At 39.8% G+C, this 26,611-nt stretch overlaps 1 protein-coding gene across 2 annotated transcripts in view; it reads right to left on the bottom strand.

Moving 5' to 3' along the window:
- Nucleotides 1–26,611, bottom strand: part of LOC128691314 (DNA-dependent protein kinase catalytic subunit) — a 1,096,584-nt gene that overhangs the window by 1,055,049 nt on the left and 14,924 nt on the right. For both annotated transcript variants that reach the window (XM_070091676.1, XM_070091677.1), the window contains exons 2-3: nucleotides 20,889–21,055; nucleotides 17,279–17,456 (exon numbers count right to left, since the gene is read on the bottom strand). In XM_070091676.1, the coding sequence (XP_069947777.1) occupies nucleotides 17,279–17,456; nucleotides 20,889–21,055 (345 nt within the window). The remainder of the gene's footprint in view (nucleotides 1–17,278; nucleotides 17,457–20,888; nucleotides 21,056–26,611) is intronic.

The following is a 26,611-nucleotide window of genomic DNA, read 5'->3' as shown; positions in this document are numbered from 1 at the left end:
TATACTCAGTAAGCTTATTCCTCTATAATTTTTACAGTCTCTTTTGTCCCCTTTCCCTTTATATAAAGGGACTATACATGCTCTCTGCCAATCCCTAGGTACCTTCCCCTCTTTCATACATTTATTAAACAAAAGTACCAACCACTCCAACACTATATCCCCCCCTGCTTTTAACATTTCTGTCATGATCCCATCAGTTCCAGCTGCTTTACCCCCTTTCATTTTACGTAATGCCTCACGTACCTCCCCCACACTTACATTCTGCTCTTCTTCACTCCTAAAAGATGGTATACCTCCCTGACCAGTGCATGAAATTACTGCCTCTGTTTCTTCCTTAACATTTAAAAGTTCCTCAAAATATTCTCGCCATCTACCCAATACCTCCATCTCCCCATCTACTAACTCCCCTACTCTGTTTTTAACTGACAAATCCATATTTTCCCTAGGCTTTCTTAACTTGTTTAACTCACTCCAAAATTTTTTCTTATTTTCATTAAAATTTCTTGCCAGTGCCTCTCCCACTCTATCATCTGCTCTCCTTTTGCACTCTCTCACCACTCTCTTTACCTTTCTTTTACTCTCCATATACTCTGCTCTTCTTATAACACTTCTGCTTTGTAAAAACCTCTCATAAGCTACCTTTTTCTCTTTTATCACACCCTTTACTTCATCATTCCACCAATCACTCCTCTTTCCTCCTGCCCCCACCCTCCTATAACCACAAACTTCTGCCCCACATTCTAATACTGCATTTTTAAAACTATTCCAACCCTCTTCAACCCCCCCACTACTCATCTTTGCACTAGCCCACCTTTCTGCCAATAGTCGCTTATATCTCACCCGAACTTCCTCCTCCCTTAGTTTATACACTTTCACCTCCCTCTTACTTGTTGTTGCCACCTTCCTCTTTTCCCATCTACCTCTTACTCTAACTGTAGCTACAACTAAATAATGATCCGATATATCAGTTGCCCCTCTATAAACATGTACATCCTGGAGCCTACCCATCAACCTTTTATCCACCAATACATAATCTAATAAACTACTTTCATTACGTGCTACATCATACCTTGTATATTTATTTATCCTCTTTTTCATAAAATATGTATTACTTATTACCAAATTTCTTTCTACACATAGCTCAATTAAAGGCTCCCCATTTACATTTACCCCTGGCACCCCAAATTTACCTACTACTCCCTCCATAACATTTTTACCCACTTTAGCATTAAAATCCCCAACCACCATTACTCTCACACTTGATTCAAAACTCCCCACGCATTCACTCAACATTTCCCAAAATCTCTCTCTCTCCTCTACACTTCTCTCTTCTCCAGGTGCATACACGCTTATTATAACCCACTTTTCACATCCAATCTTTATTTTACTCCACATAATCCTTGAATTAATACATTTATAGTCCCTCTTTTCCTGCCATAGCTTATCCTTCAACATTATTGCTACTCCTTCTTTAGCTCTAACTCTATTTGAAACCCCTGACCTAATCCCATTTATTCCTCTCCACTGAAACTCTCCCACCCCCTTCAGCTTTGTTTCACTTAAAGCCAGGACATCCAGCTTCTTCTCATTCATAACATCCACAATCATCTCTTTCTTATCATCTGCACAACATCCACGCACATTCAGACTTCCCACTTTGACAATTTTCTTCTTCTTATTCTTTTTAGTAATCTTTACAGGAAAAGGGGTTACTAGCCCATTGTTCCCGGCATTTTAGTTGACTTTTACAACACGCATGGCTTACGGAGGAAAGATTCTTATTCCACTTCCCCATGGATATAAAAGGAAAATTAATAAGACCAAGAACTATTAAGATAAAATCAAAGAAAACTCAGATGAGTGTGTATAAATAAATGTGTACATGTATGTGTAGTGTGACCTAAGTGTAAGTAGAAGTAGCAAGACATGCCTGTAATCTTGCATATTTATGAGACAGACAAAAGACATCAGCAATCCTACCATCATGTAAAACAATCACAGGCTTCGTTTTACACTCACTTGGCAGGACGGTAGTACCTCCCTGGGTGGTTGCTGTCTACCAACCTACTACCTACATAAATTTGTACATGTATGTGTAGTGTGACCTAAGTGCAAGTAGAAGTAGCAAGATGTACCTGAAATTTTGCATGCTTATGAGACAGAAAAAAAGACACCAGCAAACCTACCCTTATGTAAAACAATTACAGGCTTTCATTTTACACTCACTTGGCAGGATGGTAGTACCTCCATGGGTGGTTGCTGTCTACCAACCTACTACCTTATATAGTACATGTACAAGGTATATAGGAATATCGATGAATGGTTCAGAGAACCGACAAGTTGATAAATTTGATACATATGCAACACTTGGGTATTTTTATTGTGGAAACGTTTAGCCACACAGTGGCTTCATCAGTCCATACAATGGAGAATGGTGAAGAACAGGAAGATTTCGAGGTAATCAGTCCCTCAGCCTTGAGTCAATGTATTCAGTCCATCAATCTTGAAAAGAATACAGCATATGTGTGAAGTAGCAGCTCATATACTGTAGGGAGGAGAGGTGCAGCAGTCGTAGGAGGTATCATATTTGACCAATGTGGAAGTAGGTCATGCCCAAGGACTAGGCAAGTGAAGAAATCCCAAGTATTAAGATCCCACGATGTTGCTTTGTCAGACAGGAATGTAGATGAATGGTTCAGAGAGCCAACAAGTTGATACATCTTTATTAAGGTATCTTTATTAAGGAAACATTTCACCACACAGTGGCTTCATCAGTCCATACAAAGGAGAATAGCTGACATCAATGACATACAGTGATACCTCTCATATCTGAACTATATGGGCCAAGATGGGTTCGGAAACAGTTTCCGGATACGTGAGGGGAAAAAATGCACATCCATACCGTCATATCGCCATCCATACCCTGTCATATCGCCATCAGCGACGGCACTGTACAAGTCTAGCGTCATCTGGTGGTGGGACCAGACACTCTGGGCTCAAATAACAGCCTCCATGATTTCATGGACCACAGGACCCTAACTTTTCAAATGGGTTGTAGACAGTGGATGCTCCAAATACTCCAAAAGTGTTTCAACACCTGCCCTTGGTCTTGGAAGCATTGGGTCGCCGTCGTCGTCGTCACTTTCAGAATGTTCTGGGTGCAACACTGATTCTGTAGTCTCTGCACCTGTCAAAGATTGCACAACAGGGTCATCTTTGTCACACACTAGCCCATCGTCCACGTCATCTTCTGTAGTTTTTTCCCTAGCCTTGGACCAACCTGCATCCATGTGTGACAATATTTCTCTCTTTTTATTTTCTAGAGTAAACACATTCCTGCCCCAATTTGCTGCCATACACAAGTTAGATTCCGCCTTCTGCCATATCCAAACGACTGTTCGAATGTTTCAGTAATAATTTTAAAATTTTGCCCTTTCCCAGGGCCTGTTCGGATATTGGCAAGGTTCGGATAATGGCAGGCCGGATATGTGAGGCATCACTGTACTACCACATACAAAGCTCCTTGTTATGCAGAGCATTTCAGGCAAATTAGATCAATTTTGTCTCAGGATGTGACCCACACCAGTCAACTAACACCCAGGTACCCATTTTACTGATGGGTGAACAGGGACAACAGGTGTAAGGAAACATGCCCAATGTTTCCACCCTTCCCCCCCTCAAGGGAGGTTCCTCGATGCTGGTGAGGGGCTCTTGATCTAGGGAATTGGATCTGTGCTCCAGTTTCCTGAATTGAGCCTGAATACCTTAAATCCCCCCCCCCCACGTGCTGTATAATCTTACGGGTTTAGCGTCCCCCCATGATTATAATTAAAGTGGACCCCCGGATTAAGACATCGGATTAAGTAACGTTTTTGAGTCAAAATATTGGCTCGATTAATGACACTGAACTCAGTAAAAGCCATCCGTCCCAAACGTGTCCGCGCGCAGTGAACAGCCCGGACACTCCATATACAGCTAGTGCCACTGTTTACCAGCCAGTGAGGACGATTCTACGAATCCATGTGATACATTTTGTATTATTCCGTTGTTTTTAGTGCTTTTAACTGCTAAATAAGCCACCCTGGGCCCAAAGAAAGCTTCTAGTGCCAGCCCTTTGGTAAAAAGGGTGAGAAACACTATAGAATTCAAGAAAGAGATCATCGCAAAATACGAAAGTGGAATGCGTGTCTCCGAGCTAGCCAGGTTGTATAACAAACCCCATACAACCATTGCCATTATCTTGGCCAAGAAAAAGGCAATCAAGGAAGGTGTTGTTGCAAAAGGTGCAAATATGCTTTCAAAACAGAGATCACAAATAATCAAAGATGTGGAGACTTTGTTGTTGGTGTGGATCAATGAGAAACAATTATCAGGAGATAGTCTTATGCAGTCAATTATATGTGAAAAGGCAAGGCAGCTGCATGATGATCTCGTCAAGAAAAATGCCTAGAACTAGTGCTCATATTGGTGAATTTAAGGCCAGCAAAGGCTGGTTTGAGAGATTTAAGAATAGTAGTGGCATACACAGTGTGATAAGGCATGGTGAGGCTGCCAGTTCTGACATAAAAGCGGCTGAATATGTTCAGGACTTCAAGGAGTACATAGAGGCTGAAAAACTAAAACCCCAACAAGTGTTCAGTTGTGACGAAACAGGCCTGTTTTGGAAGAAAATGCCAAACAGGACCTACATTACTCAGGAGGAAAAGGCACTCCCAGGACACAAGCCTATGAAAGACAGGCTAACTCTTATGTTTTGCAGTAATGATAGTGAGGATTTGAAAGCGAAGCATTTACTGGTGTATCACTCTGAAAATCCCAGTGTGTTCAAGAAAAACAATGTCGTCAAGACTAAATTGTGTGTGACATGGAGAGCAAACAGTAAGGCATGGGTCACGAGGGGCATTTCCTTGATTGGTTCCACGAAGTGTTTGGCCCCACTGTGAAAATATACGTCCTGGAAAATAATTTGGAACTCAAGTGCCTCCTGGTAATGGACAATGCTCCTGCTCATCCTCCAGATTTGGAAGAGCGAATGGTGCCGGAGTTTCATTTTATCAAAGTGAAGTTTTTGCCTCCTAATACCACTCCTCTCCTCCAGCCCATGGACCAGCAGGTCATTTCAAATTTCAAAAAACTTTACACCAATGCAGTGTTTCAAAAGTGCTTTGAAGTGACCTCAGACACTGAATTGACCCTAACAGAGTTCAGAAAAGATCACTTCAGTATCTTCAGTTGCATAAACCTTATAGGTAAGGCTTGGGAGGGAGTGATTTGAAGGACTTTGAACTCTGCTTGAAGAAAAATGTGGCCAGAATGTGTACAAGAGAGGGATTTTGAAGGGTTTGGGGTTGACCCTGAGGAGCCTATGCCAGTTGTGGAATCTATTGTGGCATTGGGGAATTCCATGGGGTTGGATGTGAGTTTGGAGGATGTAGAAGAGTTGGTGGAGGACCACAATGAAGAGCTAACCACTACAGAGTTACAAGAGCTTCATGTGCAACACCAACAGACCACAGCTCAGGAATTTGCTTCAGAGGAGGAGAAAGAGAGATGGAGGAAGGTGCCTTCTTCAAAGATTAAGGATATTTGTTCAAAGTGGAGTGAGGTGCAAACATTTATGGATGAACATCACCCTGACACAGCTGTTGCAGGTCGTGTTGGCAACATGTACAATGACAATGTTGTGTCCCATTTTAGGGAAATCTTAAAGACACGCCAGAAACAGAGCTCACTGGACAGATATTTTGTGCGACAGAGGTCCGGTGACTCTCAAGCTGGTCCTAGTGGCATTAAAAAACAACGAAGGGAAGTAACCCCAGAAAAGGACTTGGTACATGAAGTCTTTATGGAAGGGGATTCCCCTTCCAAACAATAGTACACCTCCATCCTCTCCCCTCCTCCCATCTCATCACTCATCAATAAGTCTTCAATAAAGGTAAGTGTCATTTTAGTATTGTTTATTTTGCATGTCTCATTGTTATCTGTGTAGGGAAATGTATATTTCATGTAAAAAAATTATTTTGTTTAATATTTTTGGGTGTCTGGAACAGATTAATTGGATTTCCATTATTTCTTATGGAGAAAATTAATTTGGAATAAGTCAGATTCAGGTTAAGTCGCTCTCTCTGGAATGGATTATTTTTGTAATCCGGGGTCCTCTGTACAATAATCCACCCTTGCCAGGAATCGAACCCGGATCCTCAGTGGTGATGGTAGTAGTATAGTACATTTTGTTTTTCCTATCTTGCACTGTGTGGGGCAGGATTTTTTTTATATGGTGCACACTCACCGTACAGACCAATTTTCTCATATCTATGCCAAATTTACTGCTCACAGTTTATGAGTGAATTGTGCTCATAATATAGAACTATGTGATGGACCCTGAGATCAAAGCCATAGTACTATGAGAGAGCCATTGAGAAAGTTAAATTTACCTCATACCTCTTCAGCCTCCTCTTTACCTAGATTCTCACTAGCCTAACTTTCTACCAATAGTTGCTTGTATCTTGCCCTAAATGTCTCTTCATTTAGTTTACAAACCTTCACCTCTCTCTTACTAGCTGATGCCATTCTCCTTGTACACCACCTACCTTTTACTCTTACTGTAACTAAAACTAAAAAATGAACTGATATATCTGTTACCCCTCTATAAACATGGACATCCAGAAGTCTAACCATCAATGTTTTATCCAACAATACATAATACAACAAACTACTGTCATTATGCCTTATATTATATCTTGTATACTTACTTATCCTCTTTTTCTTAAAATATATACACTGTATTCCAGTTGGTCCAGTGGCTAACGCGTCGGCCTGGAGTTTTGAGACTGTCTGATCGCGGGTTCTAACCCCATTATAAAAATTTTATGGTAGTAGGTTGGTAGACAGCAACCACCCAGGGAGGTACTACCGTCCTGCCAAGTGAGTGTAAAACGAAGCCTGTGATTGTTTTACATGATGGTAGGATTGCTGATGTCTTTTGTCTGTCTCATAAATATGCAAGATTACAGGCATGTCTTGCTACTTCTACTTACACTTAGGTCACACTACACATACATGTACACATTTATTTATACACACTCATCTGAGTTTTCTTTGATTTTATCTTAATAGTTCTTGGTCTTATTAATTTTCCTTTTATATCCATGGGGAAGTGGAATAAGAATCTTTCCTCCGTAAGCCATGCGTGTTGTAAAAGTCAACTAAAATGCCGGGAACAATGGGCTAGTAACCCCTTTTCCTGTAAAGATTACTAAAAAGAATAAGAAGAAGAAAATTGTCAAAGTGGGAAGTCTGAATGTGCGTGGATGTTGTGCAGATGATAAGAAAGAGATGATTGTGGATGTTATGAATGAGAAGAAGCTGGATGTCCTGGCTTTAAGTGAAACAAAGCTGAAGGGGGTGGGAGAGTTTCAGTGGAGAGGAATAAATGGGATTAGGTCAGGGGTTTCAAATAGAGTTAGAGCTAAAGAAGGAGTAGCAATAATGTTGAAGGATAAGCTATGGCAGGAAAAGAGGGACTATAAATGTATTAATTCAAGGATTATGTGGAGTAAAATAAAGATTGGATGTGAAAAGTGGGTTATAATAAGCGTGTATGCACCTGGAGAAGAGAGAAGTGTAGAGGAGAGAGAGAGATTTTGGGAAATGTTGAGTGAATGCGTGGGGAGTTTTGAATCAAGTGTGAGAGTAATGGTGGTTGGGGATTTTAATGCTAAAGTGGGTAAAAATGTTATGGAGGGAGTAGTAGGTAAATTTGGGGTGCCAGGGGTAAATGTAAATGGGGAGCCTTTAATTGAGCTATGTGTAGAAAGAAATTTGGTAATAAGTAATACATATTTTATGAAAAAGAGGATAAATAAATATACAAGGTATGATGTAGCACGTAATGAAAGTAGTTTATTAGATTATGTATTGGTGGATAAAAGGTTGATGAGTAGGCTCCAGGATGTACATGTTTATAGAGGGGCAACTGATATATCGGATCATTATTTAGTTGTAGCTACAGTTAGAGTAAGAGGTAGATGGGAAAAGAGGAAGGTGGCAACAACAAGTAAGAGGGAGGTGAAAGTGTATAAACTAAGGGAGGAGGAAGTTCGGGTGAGATATAAGCGACTATTGGCAGAAAGGTGGGCTAGTGCAAAGATGAGTAGTGGGGGGGTTGAAGAGGGTTGGAATAGTTTTAAAAATGCAGTATTAGAATGTGGGGCAGAAGTTTGTGGTTATAGGAGGGTGGGGGCAGGAGGAAAGAGGAGTGATTGGTGGAATGATGAAGTAAAGGGTGTGATAAAAGAGAAAAAGGTAGCTTATGAGAGGTTTTTACAAAGCAGAAGTGTTATAAGAAGAGCAGAGTATATGGAGAGTAAAAGAAAGGTAAAGAGAGTGGTGAGAGAGTGCAAAAGGAGAGCAGATGATAGAGTGGGAGAGGCACTGGCAAGAAATTTTAATGAAAATAAGAAAAAATTTTGGAGTGAGTTAAACAAGTTAAGAAAGCCTAGGGAAAATATGGATTTGTCAGTTAAAAACAGAGTAGGGGAGTTAGTAGATGGGGAGATGGAGGTATTGGGAAGATGGCGAGAATATTTTGAGGAACTTTTAAATGTTAAGGAAGAAACAGAGGCAGTAATTTCATGCACTGGTCAGGGAGGTATACCATCTTTTAGGAGTGAAGAAGAGCAGAATGTAAGTGTGGGGGAGGTACGTGAGGCATTACGTAAAATGAAAGGGGGTAAAGCAGCTGGAACTGATGGGATCATGACAGAAATGTTAAAAGCAGGGGGGGATATAGTGTTGGAGTGGTTGGTACTTTTGTTTAATAAATGTATGAAAGAGGGGAAGGTACCTAGGGATTGGCAGAGAGCATGTATAGTCCCTTTATATAAAGGGAAAGGGGACAAAAGAGACTGTAAAAATTATAGAGGAATAAGCTTACTGAGTATACCAGGAAAAGTGTACGGTAGGGTTATAATTGAAAGAATTAGAGGTAAGACAGAATGTAGGATTGCGGATGAGCAAGGAGGTTTTAGAGTGGGTAGGGGATGTGTAGATCAGGTGTTTACATTGAAGCATATATGTGAACAGTATTTAGATAAAGATAGGGAAGTTTTTATTGCATTTATGGATTTAGAAAAGGCATATGATAGAGTGGATAGAGGAGCAATGTGGCAGATGTTGCAAGTATATGGAATAGGTGGTAAGTTATTAAATGCTGTAAAGAGTTTTTATGAGGATAGTGAGGCTCAGGTTAGGGTGTGTAGAAGAGAGGGAGACTACTTCCCGGTAAAAGTAGGTCTTAGACAGGGATGTGTAATGTCACCATGGTTGTTTAATATATTTATAGATGGGGTTGTAAAGGAAGTAAATGCTAGGGTGTTTGGGAGAGGGGTGGGATTAAATTATGGGGAATCAAATTCAAAATGGGAATTGACACAGTTACTTTTTGCTGATGATACTGTGCTTATGGGAGATTCTAAAGAAAAATTGCAAAGGTTAGTGGATGAGTTTGGGAATGTGTGTAAAGGTAGAAAGTTGAAAGTGAACATAGAAAAGAGTAAGGTGATGAGGGTGTCAAATGATTTAGATAAAGAAAAATTGGATATCAAATTGGGGAGGAGGAGTATGGAAGAAGTGAATGTTTTCAGATACTTGGGAGTTGACGTGTCGGCGGATGGATTTATGAAGGATGAGGTTAATCATAGAATTGATGAGGGAAAAAAGGTGAGTGGTGCGTTGAGGTATATGTGGAGTCAAAAAACGTTATCTATGGAGGCAAAGAAGGGAATGTATGAAAGTATAGTAGTACCAACACTCTTATATGGGTGTGAAGCTTGGGTGGTAAATGCAGCAGCGAGGAGACGGTTGGAGGCAGCGGAGATGTCCTGTTTAAGGGCAATGTGTGGTGTAAATATTATGCAGAAAATTCGGAGTGTGGAAATTAGGAGAAGGTGTGGAGTTAATAAAAGTATTAGTCAGAGGGCAGAAGAGGGGTTGTTGAGGTGGTTTGGTCATTTAGAGAGAATGGATCACAGTAGAATGACATGGAAAGCATATAAATCTATAGGGGAAGGAAGGCGGGGTAGGGGTCGTCCTCGAAAGGGTTGGAGAGAGGGGGTAAAGGAGGTTTTGTGGGTAAGGGGCTTGGACTTCCAGCAAGCGTGCGTGAGCGTGTTAGATAGGAGTGAATGGAGACGAATGGTACTTGGGACCTGACGATCTGTTGGAGTGTGAGCAGGGTAATATTTAGTGAAGGGATTCAGGGAAACCGGTTATTTTCATATAGTCGGACTTGAGTCCTGGAAATGGGAAGTACAATGCCTGCACTTTAAAGGAGGGGTTTGGGATATTGGCAGTTTGGAGGGATATGTTGTGTATCTTTATATGTTTATGCTTCTAGACTGTTGTATTTCTGAACACCTCTGCAAAAACAGTGATAATGTGCGAGTGTGGTGAAAGTGTTGAATGATGATGAAAGTATTTTCTTTTTGGGGATTTTCTTTCTTTTTTGGGTCACCCTGCCTCGGTGGGAGACGGCCGACTTGTTGAAAAAAAAAAAAAAAAAAAAAATTCCCTATTACTAAATCTCTTTCTATACAAAGGTCCATCAAAGGACCCTCAATTATCATTTATCCCTGGCACTCCTAACATGCCTACTACACCCACTACAACTGCTTCTCCCACTTCAGCATTCAGGTCCCCTACCACAATTACTCTCTCACTCTGCTCAAAACTCCCAAAACACTTACATCTCCCAAAATCAACTTCCCCCTGAAGATGAAAGGAAAATAAATAAGAACAAGAACTATTATGAAAATAGAAGAAAATTCCAATGAATATGTATACATATATGTGTACATGAATGTGTACTGTGACCTCAATGTAAGAAGCAGAAAGATGTACCTGTTATCTTGCATGTTTATGGAACAGAAAGAAAAGACACCAACCACTCCAAAACTATCTCACCACCTGTTTTTAAAGTATGTCTCGATCCCATCTATTCCAGTTGCTTTACCCACTGCCTCACACATTTCCCACACTCATATCTGGCTCTTTCTTACTCCTGAAAGGTGTTACCAATGCATGAAATCAGGGCCTCCATTTCTTCATTAACATTTAACAACTCTTCAAAATATTCCATCTAGCTTCCCAGTACCTCCACCTCCCCATCTAATATCCATTCCCCCTTTGTATCTTATATGATGAATCTATTTGTTCCTGAGCTTTTTCAACTTATGAATTGCCCTTCAGAACTTTTCCTTCTCATTAAAATGTGTTGATAGTCTCACTCTTTCATTGGCTTTCCTTTTGTGTGCTCTAACCACTCTTTTAACCTCTCTTTCTCTTTCTATCACTTCTACATTGTAAAAACCTCCAAATGCTAACCTTTTCTTCCTTAGTACCTTCTACCTCCACATTCCAACAAACACCTCTCTTTTCACCTGCACCAACCCTTCTATATCCAGAAACATCTGATGCCCCCTTTTACAATGCATTCTTAAATCTACTCTATATACCTCTTCATTACCTATACTCTCTCTAACCCTCCTCTCTCCCAACAGTTGCTTATATCTTCCCCTAACTATCTTTCTTAATTCATTCATTTTCACCTCCCTCTTACCCACTGATATTCTCATTGTACCCTATCTGCTTCCTACTCTCACAGAAGCTATCACTAAATAGTGATCTGTCACTCGTCTAAAAATGAATCCATTAACACCACTCAACAACCTTTAATCTATTAATACATAGTCTAACAACTTTCATTATACCCTACATCACATCTTGTGTACTTATTTATAATCTTTCTCTGAAAATAAGTACTGCCTATTACCAAACCTTTTTTTCTATACATAATTCATTTAAAAGCCCCATTATCATTTACCCCTTGTCACTCCAAACTTACATACTCTGCTCTCTACAACAGTTTCTCCCAATTTAGCATTTAGGTCCTCCACAACAATTATTTCCTAACTTTGTTCAACTCCTTAAACATATACTTAATGCCTCCCAAAATCAATCACTCTTCTACACTCCTCTCTTTTTCAGATGCATTAACACTAATTACAACTCACTTCTTATATCCCACCTGTATTCTAATCTACACAAGGTGTAAAAATTCTTGCAGAATTTTAACACCTACTCTTCCACTTCTCTTTCCATGGTTGACCATTTAATGTTAGTTTTAGTACTCTCAGTTACAACCAATTTAACCCCATTTACTCCTCCTCAGTAAATTTCTCCCACACCTTTTAGCTTTATTTCACTTAGTGTTAGAACATTCAGCTTCTTTTCATTTATAACATTGACAATCAATTCTTTCTTCTCATCTGAACTACACCCACACACACATACATATTCAAAAAACCCAATTTTATTATTTCCCTCTTTTCCTTTTTTTGTATTTGATGCAGAAGGGGTTAGCCAGTTGAACCCAGCATTTTGGTCATCTCTTACAACATACATTGCTTGCAGCGGAAGAATTCTACTCCACTTCTCCACTGAATTGAAAGAAAACACTAGAAAGATAAGAACTATTAAGAAATTAGAATGAGACTCAGATGAGTGTACACACACATACATACACATCAGAATGTGTAGTATATACTGGGTGTTAGTTAGCAGCAGAAAGATGTAACTGTCATCGTACATGTTTGTGAGATACAGAAAAGACACCAGCAATCCTACAAGTGCAAAACAATTACAGTGGAACCCCAGTTTTTGTCCTTAATCCGTTCCAGAAGGTCGGGTTGAAATCCGAAATGGATGAAAACCAAAGTAATATTTCCCATGAGAAATATTGTAAATTTTAGGTAGCAGGTTGGTAAACAGCAACCGCCCAGGGAGGTACTACCGTCCTGCCAAGTGAGTGTACAACGAAAGCCTGTAATTGTTTTACATGATGGTAGGATTGCTGGTGTCTTTTGTCTGTCTCATAAACATGCAAGATTTCAGGTATGTCTTGCTACTTCTACTTGCATTTAGGTCTCACTACACATACATGTACAAGAATATATATACACACACACACCCCTCTGGGTTTTCTTCTATTTTCTTTCTAGTTCTTGTTCTTGTTTATTTCCTCTTACCTCCATGGGGAAGTGGAACAGAATTATTCCTCCGTAATCCATGCGTGTTGTAAGAGGCGACTAAAATGCCGGAAGCAAGGGGCTAGTAACCCCTTTTCCTGTATATATTACTAAAGTTAAAAAGAGAAACTTTAGTTTTTTCTTTTGGGCCACCCCACCTCAGTGGGATACGGCTGGTACGTTGAAAGAAAGAAAAAAGAAATATTGTAAATCCAATTAATCAGTTCCAGACACCCAAAAATATTAAAAAACAATACATTTCATAGAGAATAACTATAGTTTTACATACAGAAAACAATGAGAAATAAATATAAATGACCAATTTTATGGATAAATGAACATTTAACCCTTAAACGGTCCAAACGTATATATACGTTTACGCGCGTAGTGCCCCAAACGTATACAGTGGACCCCCGGTTAACGATATTTTTTCACTCCAGAAGTATGTTCAGGTGCCAGTACTGACAGAATTTGTTCCCATAAGGAATATTGTGAAGTAGATTAGTCCATTTCAGACCCCCAAACATACACGTGCAAACGCACTTACATAAATACACTTACATAATTGGTCGCATTCGGAGGTGATCGTTATGCGGGGGTCCACTGTATATACGTTTTCTTTGTCATTCATTCAGCATTGCCACAATAAGCCTGAGTCACCTAGACATGAGAGAATGGGTGTGTGCATCACTGTGTTCCATATTAAAATAATTGGGGATGCCTGGGTACCATATGCTCTTTTTTCCTTTTAAAAGAAAAGATTTCTTTTTCCTCAAAAAATTTGGGGCGCTACACGAGTGAACATATATATACGTTTGGACCGTTTAAGGGTTAAATCACTATTACATACCTTTATTGAAGACTCTTGTTGATGTATGGAAGAAGGCAAGGAGGGGAGAGGGAGGACAGGTTATTGTTTGGAAGGGAAATAACCTTCCATAAGGATTTCAGGTATCAAAGCCCTATCCTGGGTTACTTTCCTTCTTTGTCTTTTACTGGCACTGGACCCCTGTCACACAAAAAATTCTGTCCAGAGAGCTCTGTTTCTGGCATCTCTCTAAGATTTGCCTAAAATGGGTCAAGGCATTGTCATTGAACATGTTGCAGACACAGCTTGCAACAGTTTTGTTAGGGTGACAATTCTTCACAAAACTTTGCACCTCACTCCGCTTTGCACAAATGTCCTTAATCAATGAAAATTAGCCTCATGACCCATGCCTTATTGTTAGCCTTCCACATCACACACAATTTACTCTTCGTTACATTGTTTTTCTTGAACACTAGGGAATTTTCAGTGATACACTAGTAAAGGCTTCATTTTGAAATCCCGACTAGCGTTACCACAGAACAAGAGAGTTAGGCTATCCTTCACAGGCTTGTGTCTGGCAGTGCCTTTTCCTTCTGCATGATGAATTTCCTCCTTGGTATTTTCTTCCAAAAAAGGCTTGTTTCGACACTGTGTATGCCACTTGGCTTGAATCTGTCAAACCAACCTTTGCTGGCCTTAAATTCACTAACAGCAACACTCGCTCCAGGCATTTTCTTTACGAGATCTGCATGCAACTGCCTTGCCTTTTCACAAATTATCCCCTCCACAACACTATCTCCCGCTAACTGTTTTTCGTTGATCCATACCAACAACAACTTTGCCACATCTTTGACTGTTTGTGATCTCTGCTTCGTTAACATATTTACCCCTTTCACAACATCAGCTTCCTTGATTTTTACTTTCTTTGCCAGGATGGAACTGATTGTTGATTTGGACTTGCCATATATCCTGGCGAGCTCGGCCACACGTACACCACTTTCTTGTTTTGCTATAAGTTCCATCTTGAATTCTATCGTGTTTCTCACCTTCTTTACCAAAGGGCTGGCACTAGGAACTTTCTTTGGCCCCATGGTGGCTTATTTTGCAGTCACAGTCAATAAACAAGCACAAAAAACAATGGATTATTACGAAATGTTTCGGGTGAATGCTCGGAGTATTGTTCCCTGAACAAGTGACAGAGGCAGACCGAGTCACGTACGTGTGAGCGGCTGCATCCCGGGCAGGCGGACGCATCTGATACGGATGATTTCTGAATGGAGGTATGAAACCCGGGGTAAAATTTCGCCAAAAGCTGCAGTGGCAGACATGAAGCAGCAGTGGCAGACATCATGAAGCAGCAGTGACAGACATCATGAAGCAGCAGTGACAGACATCATGAAGCAACAGTGGCAAACATCATGAAGCCGTAGTGGCAAACAACATGAAGCAGCAGTGGCAGACAACATGAAGCAGCAGTTGCAGACATGAAGCAGCAGTGGCAGACATCATGAAGCAGCAGTGGCCAACCTTGTACCTTGAAAATAACCTTGTTGCACCCTGGTAGCAACCTTGTTGTGCCATATACTATAAGTGAGTTTCGGAACGTCATCACGAGATGGCAGTATGTATTAAAACAAAGCTCAGTCCACTCCACTCGCAGTGGAGGGAATTCTCGTGTTTTCCTTACGTTTTGTGCAATTATTTCTTGTTTCTAGCCATGGGGCCTAAGAAAGCAAGTGCAAAGGACAATGATGAGAAGAAAGAGGATGATTTCCATGGAATTAAAGCAGGAAATCATAAACAAATTAGGTGGAGGGTTAAGGACTTGGACAGACAGTACCAGTGTACCACTCTTACTATACGTACAATACTAAAGCAGGAGTCAGTGACAAGGTGTAGCATTAAGAATGTAGCAATTATAAGTCACTGAGTTTTTTTGGGTTATCCTAGGTTCTCTACACATGTAGTCAGGAGAAATGGCTGCTGTGGTGGCCCTATAAACCCCAACAACAACAATGGCTGCTGTCACCACCACTAGCCATATATGTAATGACATGTATTTTATTCATTCTAGTGTATATATCATGTATATATGTTACTAATATTGTTTATTATGTCATATTAGATGAATTGTGATAGATAAATAAGCCACAGAGTTGATATTAGGGAAATATTGAAGTATTTTGCCGTGCCTGGAATTCCACTGGAACACATGAATTCCATTTCAATTAATTTAAATGAGGAAAACTGACTCTGCAAACGAGCAAATCTAGATGCGAGCAAGGTCATGGAACAGATTCAACTCGTAAGTAGAGGTTTCACTGTAGTAGGAAAATTTTCTTAAGAGAAATGTAATGTGGAAGAATGAAATTTTAAAAATTATATGAATATATTATCGAAAGGGTTGGAGAGAGGGGGTAAAGGAGGTTTTGTGGGCAAGGGGCTTGGACTTCCAGCAAGCGTGCGTGAGCGTGTTAGATAGGAGTGAATGGAGACGAATGGTACTTGGGACCTGACGATCTGTTGGAGTGTGAGCAGGGTAATATTTAGTGAAGGGATTCAGGGAAACCGGTTATTTTCATATAGTCGGACTTGAGTCCTGGAAATGGGAAGTACAATGCCTGCACTTTAAAGGAGGGGTTTGGGATATTGGCAGTTTGGAGGGATATGTTGTGTATCTTTATATGTGTATGCTTCTAGACTGTTGTATTCTGAGCACCTCTGCAAAAACAGTGATAATGTGCGAGTGTGGTGAAAGTGTTGAATGATGATGAAAGTATTTTCTTTTTGGGGATTTTCTTTCTTTTTTGGGTCACCCTGCCTCGGTGGGAGACGGCCGACTTGTTGAAAAAAAAAAAAAAAAAAAAAAAAAAAAAAAAAAAATTAATGATGAGGCACTACAAACATAACACTGTATTTGGGTTTCATTCTGTGGAAGGGAGGAGAGGGGGAAAATAATTTAACAGAGAAAGGGCCAAGCTTTGAAATGAGCTGAGGCAGGATAACAGCTTTAAGTTCTTTTAAAAAAATTTACATTCTTGCAGACTAGCATTTATTTATCTTACCCACAGATTACCTGTAGTTGCTTATGGATGTCAATGCCCTCCGCAGCCCAGTACTAGAACACGTCTCTAAATATATTTTACACATCCTTGTCCTAAAATAAAGTTTACTGGAAAAACTTTTCCTTGTTTCTTACACAGCTTAACCTATATTTCACCTTCATCATAAAAACTACAACTTTTTACACATTTTTCATGTCACTAAATGAGATTCACTGTTACAAGTCTTTTAAAACTACATAAGCACGACTCCATTTTCTTACAGTACTGAAAAAAATAATTTCTCATTTTATACACAATAAGACCATTTTAAACAAGATTACCTGTAGAACCCTTTGCACTGTGTATGTCAAGACAAAGTCGTTCAATAAACTGATCCACATTGATATCCTCAACAGCTATGTGAGATCCACATTTCTCCAGGAGTGTGCACAACACCTCAAGTGCCAGTGCACGTACTTTAGCAGACTTGTCCACATTGTATAAGAAAAAAGTGTATTTCTGAAAAATAAATGATAATTAGTGTAAGATACAGAAGCAGACTATAGAGGTCTAAATTACTTGAAAAATACATTTATAAATATTACTATCGATTTAAGACTGGTCTTTAATCAAAATGTACTCAAGCCATTTCACCTTTATGCTTTTTCTATACTACTTATTGAAAAATCTGAAATGTACAAAAGTTCTAGCATGGATAGAGGCATGGCTTACCAATAGAAAGCAGAGAGTTACCATTATTGGAGTGAAATCTGAATGGGGATTAGTCACTAGTGGCGTTCCACAAGGATCAGTTTTAGGCCCTCACTTGTTCATAATTTACATTAATGACCTTGATAAAGGGATTATGAGTAACATGAGTAAATTTGCTGATGATACAAAGATAGGCTATATAATTAATATTGAGGAGGATAGCAATGAACTCCAGGAGGATTTGCACAAATTAATGTCTTGGTCTGAAAAATGGCAGATGAAGTTCAATGTGGGTAAGTGTAAGGTACTAGTCCTTGGTAATGAAAATAACCCTTGAAGCTATAATCTAGGTGAAGTAGAGCTTGATCATACAGAATGTGAAAAAGACTTGGGAGTCATGGTAAGCAGAAATCTAAAGCCAAGACAGCAGTGCCTTAGTGTGCGCAACAAGGCCAACAGATTACTTGGATTTATCTCAAGAAGTATAAGTAACAGAAGTCCAAAAGTTATTTTACAGCTCTATACCTCACTAGTGAGGCCTCATTTGGATTATGCCGCTCAGTTTTGGTCTCCTTGCTACAGGATGGATATAGATTCATTGGAGAACATACAGAGAAGAATGACTAATATGATTTATTGTGTAAGGAATCTCCTGTATGAAGACAGATTTTTTTTTTTTTTTTTTATCACACTGGCCGATTCCCACCAAGGCAGGGTGGCTCGAAAAAGAAAAACTTTCACCATCATTCACTCCATCACTGTCTTGCAAGAAGGGTGCTTTACACTACAGTTTTTAAACTGCAACATTAACACCCCTCCTTCAGAGTGCAGACACTGTACTTCCCATCTCCAGGACTCAAGTCCGGCCTGCCGGTTTCCCTGAACCCCTTCATAAATGTTACTTTGCTCACACTCCAACAGCACGTCAAGTATTAAAAACCATTTGTCTCCATTCACTCCTATCAAACATGCTCACACATGCCTGCTGGAAGTCCAAGCCCCTCGCACACAAAACCTCCTTTACCCCCTCCCTCCAACCTTTCCTAGGCCGACTCCTACCCTGCCTTCCTTCCACTACAGACTGATACACTCTTGAAGTCACTCTGTTTCGCTCCATTCTCTCTACATGTCCGAACCACCTCAACAACCCTTCCTCACCCCTCTGGACAACAGTTTTGGTAATCCAGCACCTCCTCCTAACTTCCAAACTACAAATTCTCTGCATTATATTCACACCACACATTGCCCTCAGACATGACATCTCCACTGCCTCCAGCCTTCTCCTCGCTGCAACATTCATCACCCATGCTTCACACCCATATAAGAGCGTTGGTAAAACTATACTCTCATACATTCCCCTCTTTGCCTCCAAGGACAAAGTTCTTTGTCTCCACAGACTCCTAAGTGCACCACTCACCCTTTTCCCCTCATCAATTCTATGATTCACCTCATCTTTCATAGACCCATCCGCTGACACGTCCACTCCCAAATATCTGAATACACTCACCTCCTCCATACTCTCTCCCTCCAATCTGATATCCAATCTTTCATCACCTAATCTTTTTGTTATCCTCATAACCTTACTCTTTCCTGTATTCACTTTTAATTTTCTTCTTTTGCATACCCTACCAAATTCATCCACCAATCTCTGCAACTTCTCTTCAGAATCTCCAAAGAGCACAGTGTCATCAGCAAAGAGCAACTGTGACAACTCCCACTTTATGTGTGATTCTTTATCTTTTAATTCCACGCCTCTTGCCAAGACCCTCGCATTTACTTCTCTTACAACCCCATCTATAAATATATTAAACAACCACGGTGACATCACACATCCTTGTCTAAGGCCTACTTTTACTGGGAAATAATTTCCCTCTTTCCTACATACTCTAACTTGAGCCTCACTATCCTCATAAAAACTCTTCACTGCTTTCAGTAACCTACCTCCTACACCATACACCTGCAACATCTGCCACATTGCCCCCCTATCCACCCTGTCATACGCCTTTTCCAAATCCATAAATGCCACAAAGACCTCTTTAGCCTTATCTAAATACTGTTCACTAATGTGTTTCACTGTAAACACCTGGTCCACACACCCCCTACCTTTCCTAAAGCCTCCTTGTTCATCTGCTATCCTATTCTCCGTCTTACTCTTAATTCTTTCAATAATAACTCTACCATACACTTTACCAGGTACACTCAACAAACTTATCCCCCTATAATTTTTGCACTCTCTTTTGTCCCCTTTGCCTTTATACAAAGGAACTATGCATGCTCTCTGCCAATCCCTAGGTATCTTACCCTCTTCCATACATTTATTAAATAATTGCACCAACCACTCCAAAACTATATCCCCACCTGCTTTTAACATTTCTATCTTTATCCCATCAATCCCGGCTGCCTTACCCCCTTTCATTTTACCTACTGCCTCACGAACTTCCCCCACACTCACAACTGGCTCTTCCTCACTCCTACAAGATGTTATTCCTCCTTGCCCTATACACGAAATCACAGCGTCCCTATTTTCATCAATATTTAACAATTCCTCAAAATATTCCCTCCATCTTCCCAATACCTCTAGCTCTCCATTTAATAAATCTCCTCTCCTATTTTTAACTGACAAATCCATTTGTTCTCGAGGCTTCCTTAACTTGTTCATCTCACTCCAAATCTTTTTCTTATTTTCAACAAAATTTGTTGATAAGATCTCACCCACTCTCTCATTTGCTCTCTTTTTACATTGCTTCACCACTCTCTTAACCTCTCTCTTTTTCTCCATATACTCTTCCCTCCTTTACTTAAATAAATGCAACTTCAGGACAGGATTCCTGCATAGAAAGAAAACTCAGCTTATGGAATATATGAATATCAAGTTAATAGGTCTCTTAAGACATTAACATGCAAATATCAAAAAATAAACATTCTACATAAAGAATCTACATGTCTGTGATCTCTTAACTGAGCTACCCTTATGTATTACAAGACAAAGAAAAGCTGTAAGTAAACTCAAAACACTAATCGGTGTTTTAATATTTACGGTAAGGAAAAAAGATCTTCAATTCATTGTGTGTTATTAATAATTAATGCACAAATTTAAAGCTGACAAATTAAAAGGAACCAAATGTTGCAGGTTTCCTAGATTTAAAAAATATGGTTTGACCAACAGTCACACTGTCATAGATATCAAGAGGCTACCTTATGTACCTAAACTTCACTTAATAATGAATTTAGATCTCTTACTCTAATATCATCAACATATTTGACAATCTTCTTGACATCTTTCTCAATTAAAGTCTTGATTACATCTAGTGTACATTTCTTGGCATCAGCATATGTTTGGTCACTAGCTACACCTCTGCCAAAAGTGATGATCCCCTTCTCTCCCAAAACATGGCTCAGGTACAAATCTGGAATATAGGTGTTAATGCAGCAAATCATATTGAGTCAGGTAAATACAGTATAGCAACCACTGTAATAACAAAAGATAATAAAATTATTTACAGAAGGAAAATTACACTTATTAACCCTCTCACTATCTGTCACGCAGAACTACATCAATGAGGCCAGGATCCCTCACACAGTTTACACCATGAGATCAGCTCACTCAGATTATATTAGATTTTGCCACTGAAGTGGCTAGTTTATTGTGCACCCCATATCCATCCTGTGGACGGTAGCGCGAGAGCATATGGATTACACAAAAGGCCTAGGAACTAGGCCCCAAAGGGTTAACAGGAATACATATGGATTTATATCTACATATCTATAGTTCACTTATCTGTTACAAGTAAATTTAGGAAATTTGCTTAGTATATCTGGTATCTTATTTTCATTAATAAGATATCTTGACATGTCACATAGGTTATTATATATACTGTCTGTCTCTGTATTCCTCAATAAGTGGACAATTAAGCACATAGTGTTCAAGAGAGTGACCATATGCCTGATCACATAATTTACATTTAGTTTGATCATCATCTGTGTGTCTCCCAAACTGCCAGAAGTACTTGTAACCAAGCCTAAGCCTGGCCACTACAACATCAGTCAGTCTGTTCACATTGCAAGTTGCTCCATAAACATACTTATCTACGTTCATGTTATCATAGTGGGTTATAGATCTACTCAGGCTTCTAACTGCATTCCTATAACAATCGTTTTCATTATTTACTTCTCTCCTAATATTATTCCTAATGCTAGACACAGTTATACCAAAGTTATATTCTACATTCTCCTTCTGGGTACTCTTCTTGGCTAACATATCAACTTTATCATGAAGGAGTAATCCAATGTGTGATGGGATCCATAGCAATTGTACATTAATTCCTTTGCTCCGGATTTTTGAGTATCTATACCTGGCTTCTCCAATGAGCATGTTGTTAGAGTCATTATATAAGTTAAGAGCATTCAGTGATGACATAGAATCAGTAATGATGATAGAGTCAAGCTCAGTGTCATAAGTTAGCTTTAGCGCCATTAGGATTGCAAACAGTTCAGTTTGCAATGTAGACGCCCAGTTGTTAATTCTTATGCTTGGCTCAACAAGTTTATTATCGTTCTTAACTAGGAAGGTGGCAACAAGAGCAGATGCAGCCCTGCCAGAAGACTCCTGTTTAGATCCATCAGTGTATATAACTTGTGATAACTTATTACTACCAGCTAGGTGAGAAATTTCTTCTTGAGCAGTTGCTCTAACAAGAGATTTAAGGAGGGGATTACTATCAATGAGCTTCTTGGGAGGGACTTGTAGGTATGTGATATTAAATGAACACATCTTCCATGGAGGGGTGAAATGCTCTTGTTGCCTACAGTGATACAGCTCTTGCAGATTATAAAACTTGATGCAATTGCACGTTTTCACAATCCATTTAGATCTGTGTGTATTTACCTCTAGACACTTGGTAAGATTCATTGTGACAGTGTCTGGTTCGTTTCTCAACATTCTAATACAGAGTACAGTGTTAATCTCAACAATCCTATCACTGATACTAGAAATACCAAGCTCCTTCCTCATGTTAAGAACTTTTGTAGATCTGGGACAGCCAAGAATAATCCTGAGAGCTTCATTTTGCATTAACTCCAAGGGTCAGAGAGAACTTTCTCTAGCTAATATCAACATGGGAGCAGTAAATCAATTAAGGACCTAACATAGGCTATGTACATCATTCTCACGATCCTCACATTAGCACCATAGTTGGGATTGTAGCCAGCAACAGCTTTGAGAGCATTTAGCCTTGCTTTGCATTTCTTGTTTAGTTGTGGTATAGTGGATTTGTTAAATGGTACATCTACACCAAGATATCCCTAAGTTTTAACGTAGCTAATGATTTCACCCTGCAAATAGATGGGTGGGGGATGTCGTTTGCTTGTTAATATCTTTGTTTTAGAGGAAGATATTATGAGGCCTAGTCGATTACAAATTGCTTGAACTTCATTAAGAATGGTATTCATCTTCTTATGCCCTGTTGTATGGATCATGATATCATCAGCATAGCTTATAGCTATATGTTTAGGTGAGGCTGGTAGAGCATTTAGGAGAGCATTAATCAGAATATTAAATAGCATGGGACTAAGAACTCCTCCCTGCGGTGTACCTAAAGACATTTCTTTAGAATCACTTCTGAAGCCTTGGTAAAGGACAGAGGATACTCTATTTGACAGGTATCCTATTATCCAGCAGAGTAAGCTACCACCAATATTCATTTTGGCTAGTTCATGTAGTATAACGGTTCTGTTCGCAATATCAAATGCAGATTTTAGATCAAGAAAAGTGGTAAAACTAGTAGAGGTGTGTGCAGTGAGAAAGGTGGAAATACAGTTCTGCACACTTTTACCTTTCATGAACCCATAGAGGTAGGGGGAAAGTTGATGTCTGATTCTGTAGTACAGTCTGTTAAGTATCATTCTTTCAAAAGTTTTACAAAGACAACTAGTTAAGGAGATCGGCCTAAATATATCAGGCTGTTGGGGCTTAGGGATAGGCACAATGAGACTATTGGTCCAGGAAGCAGGAAGAACACCCTCAATGTAACTGAGATTATACAGTGCCAACAAAGGGTTATCAGGCACGTGCCTTAGAGTTCTGAGAATATCATAGGTTATACCTTCCTCTCCAGGAGCAGTTGATCGACCTTTGGTTAATGCATTATCTAATTCATACTCGGTAAAGAGGCAATCACTCTCATCAATATTTTGGCTCATAAAATTAATCAGTTTCAACATTTCTTCAGAAGTACTCTCTAAATTTTTTCTAATATGAGATGGAAGGTTTTCATGCCTGGATGTTTTGGACCAGTCATTTATGAGGTCATTTGCTTTTTCAAGAGGAAAGGGATGAGCAACATTGCCAGTCCTTTTCCTGGTTATTTTATTTATACCTTTCCAAGCCAAACTCAAAGGGGTGGACCTATTTAATCCACTAACAAACTGTTCCCATTCCTGTTGCCTAAGTTCTTCCTTTCTATTCCTTGCATTTGTTAGTGCAGCTTGGAACGTTCTGAGCAGGTCTGGGGTTCTACATTCACGGTATGCTTTACCAATCCTCCTAGCTGCATGTGTTAGATTGCGTAGCTGTGGATCATTATAGTATTTACATTGAATTTTATTGTTATTTATAGTGGAGGGTCTTTGTTTCCTTTTCCTGCCCACTTGATCTGTGAGAACACTCTCAATAGTAGTAATTAAATCATCATTAAATTTTTGTGTGCCAATGGGCTCGTAATTCTTATACCATTGATCCAAGTGGTTAATAAAGTTGTCTCTGTGTTCTGGTTTGAGAATAAGTTTCCTCCTTCTGTATTTAGCTCCTTGATTGCTGGAGATGTGATCAAGATTGACAGTTGTTAGTCTTGGGAAGTGATCAGATAGAAGATCATCAACTATGACAGAGTCATGCATCGTATATGATGTATTAAATCCAAGACACAGATCTAGTATGCCACCATATATGTGAGTAGGCTCAGTAGTGCCCACAATTCGAACATTGTCTTGCTCATTTAGCAATTTCACTAGTTTAGTTCCATTGGTGTTTGTTATAGACCCATCAATATTCTTATGTCTGGCATTAAAATCTCCAAGAATGATGGTAGGTTCACTATTGATGCGATCCGGTAAAGCATCAGGTCGAAGCTGGTTCGCTGGGGCATAGAGATTAAAAATGTTTATGGAAAAATCGCCTGCATGTACTTTGACACCATGATACTGCATGTTAACTCGACTCTGCAAGGAAAGGAGTGAATGTGGCAAGTTCTTTCTGACATACATCACACAACAGTTGGTTGACCTTAGGTTATAAGCTGCCTATCCAGGCAAGTTTGGTGGAGGTGCTCCATCTTTCAATCTACATTCCTGCAAACAAATGACATCAATATTCTTGGTTGCACTAAGTCAGGCAACCGCTTCCTGATGGAAGCAATGTTCCATGAAAAGATTTGTAATGTATCCATTGTAGTGAGTTATTACAATCTCTTGCTCATAAGATGGTAAAACTATTATGCTTTGACTACAGTGTGCAGACACTTAAGAGCAAATAGCATAGTTTGTATGTCTTTATCTTCAGGACCTTTATTTTTAAGCATTTTTTGGCATCTTGACAGCCAGTTAAAAGGCAAGTTTTGAAGGCAAGAGTCATGGGCTTCTTTCTTACAAATTGCTGGAAACTGAATGGGGATTGCTGCACTTTTGACATCATCACCATGCTCAAGAGCATCATCCTGATTACATATATTTATTAAACTTGTCAGGATCTGTTCAAGATGCTCAATGTTTTTCTGGAAATTTGTTATAATATGAGGAAGGTCAGGCGAATCCAATGCCTCTCCGGAGGATGGCACTTCTGAGTTAGTGCTTTCTTTAACACCTATCACCTTAACAGGTACCATGGTTACATTAGTGTTCTCTGTTTCATCATTCATTGCAGGTAGGTCCTGTGCATCTGACTCATCTCCAATTTCCAGGGGGGTTACCTGTGTGGTGTCCATCTGACTGTTGTAGTTGTGTGTATTGGGAGAAATGACAAACTCATCCCCATATTCAGGTGTAGCCATAGGTATCAGTAGTGGCAGACCAGTAGTTCCACATGTGCTAGGAGGGATGGCTAGCTCCTCCATAGCTGGTGTGTGTGATGGCATTCTGGTATCACCAGAATCATTTGCAGTGAGGTGGGGTTCTTGCACACTTTGCAGAGGTTCAGTCTCAGATCTGGCTGTGGTAGACTGGATGGCCTCATCCTCAGTTACCATTAAAGGGCTGTTATCAGGTTTACATCGAAGGTTGTTTGGGTTCTGACTGCAGTCCTTGTGGGAAACTGTAACCCCAACTTCTTTACAGTTAATACACTTAAATTTTTGGCTGTCAAGGCCTACTGTGCATTCTCTAGTGGAATGTTTCCCAGCACACTTACCACACCAAGAATGTAGTATTCCACAGTCTACTGCAACATGGCCATAGTGCTGGCATTTGTAACACCTACGTTTAGGGGGAAGGTACACTTCGATGTTTAGGAAACGTAAACCATGCACCCAGATATTCCGGGGGAGGGGCACAGGACCCACCCAACTGGCAATAATTTGGAATATTCCTTTAAGTCTTTTAGGCTTGATGATATGCTCACTGAGAGTCAGATGGGATGGGTCCATGTAGAGAGGGTATCCAAAGATTATGATACTGACCCATTTTTTAAAGTGGTGAGTGTCTGATGGAGGTCGGACCAGCTTAATACCCCCATAAGGTGTACTAAGTAGATCATTGATCAGTTCTTCATTCTGTTCCACAAACACAAAGTTGTGTGTGTTTTTCCTAAATTGGATCCTTGAGTTAGGATGCTTGTTTACAGCTTCCATTAGCCATGCACACTTAGCAGGCAGCAGGGTGTTGTCAGGGAAGTTCAGCTTAACACATCCTTCCTTTGATGAAAGACTTCTTGCAGCCTCTGTGCACCAAGGACGTTTAGTGTCACATTGTGTACA

This window comes from Cherax quadricarinatus, chromosome 36, assembly GCF_038502225.1.
Source record: "Cherax quadricarinatus isolate ZL_2023a chromosome 36, ASM3850222v1, whole genome shotgun sequence".
In the NCBI taxonomy this organism is placed as follows: domain Eukaryota; kingdom Metazoa; phylum Arthropoda; class Malacostraca; order Decapoda; family Parastacidae; genus Cherax; species Cherax quadricarinatus.
This window is presented reverse-complemented; position numbering and strand designations above follow the sequence as displayed.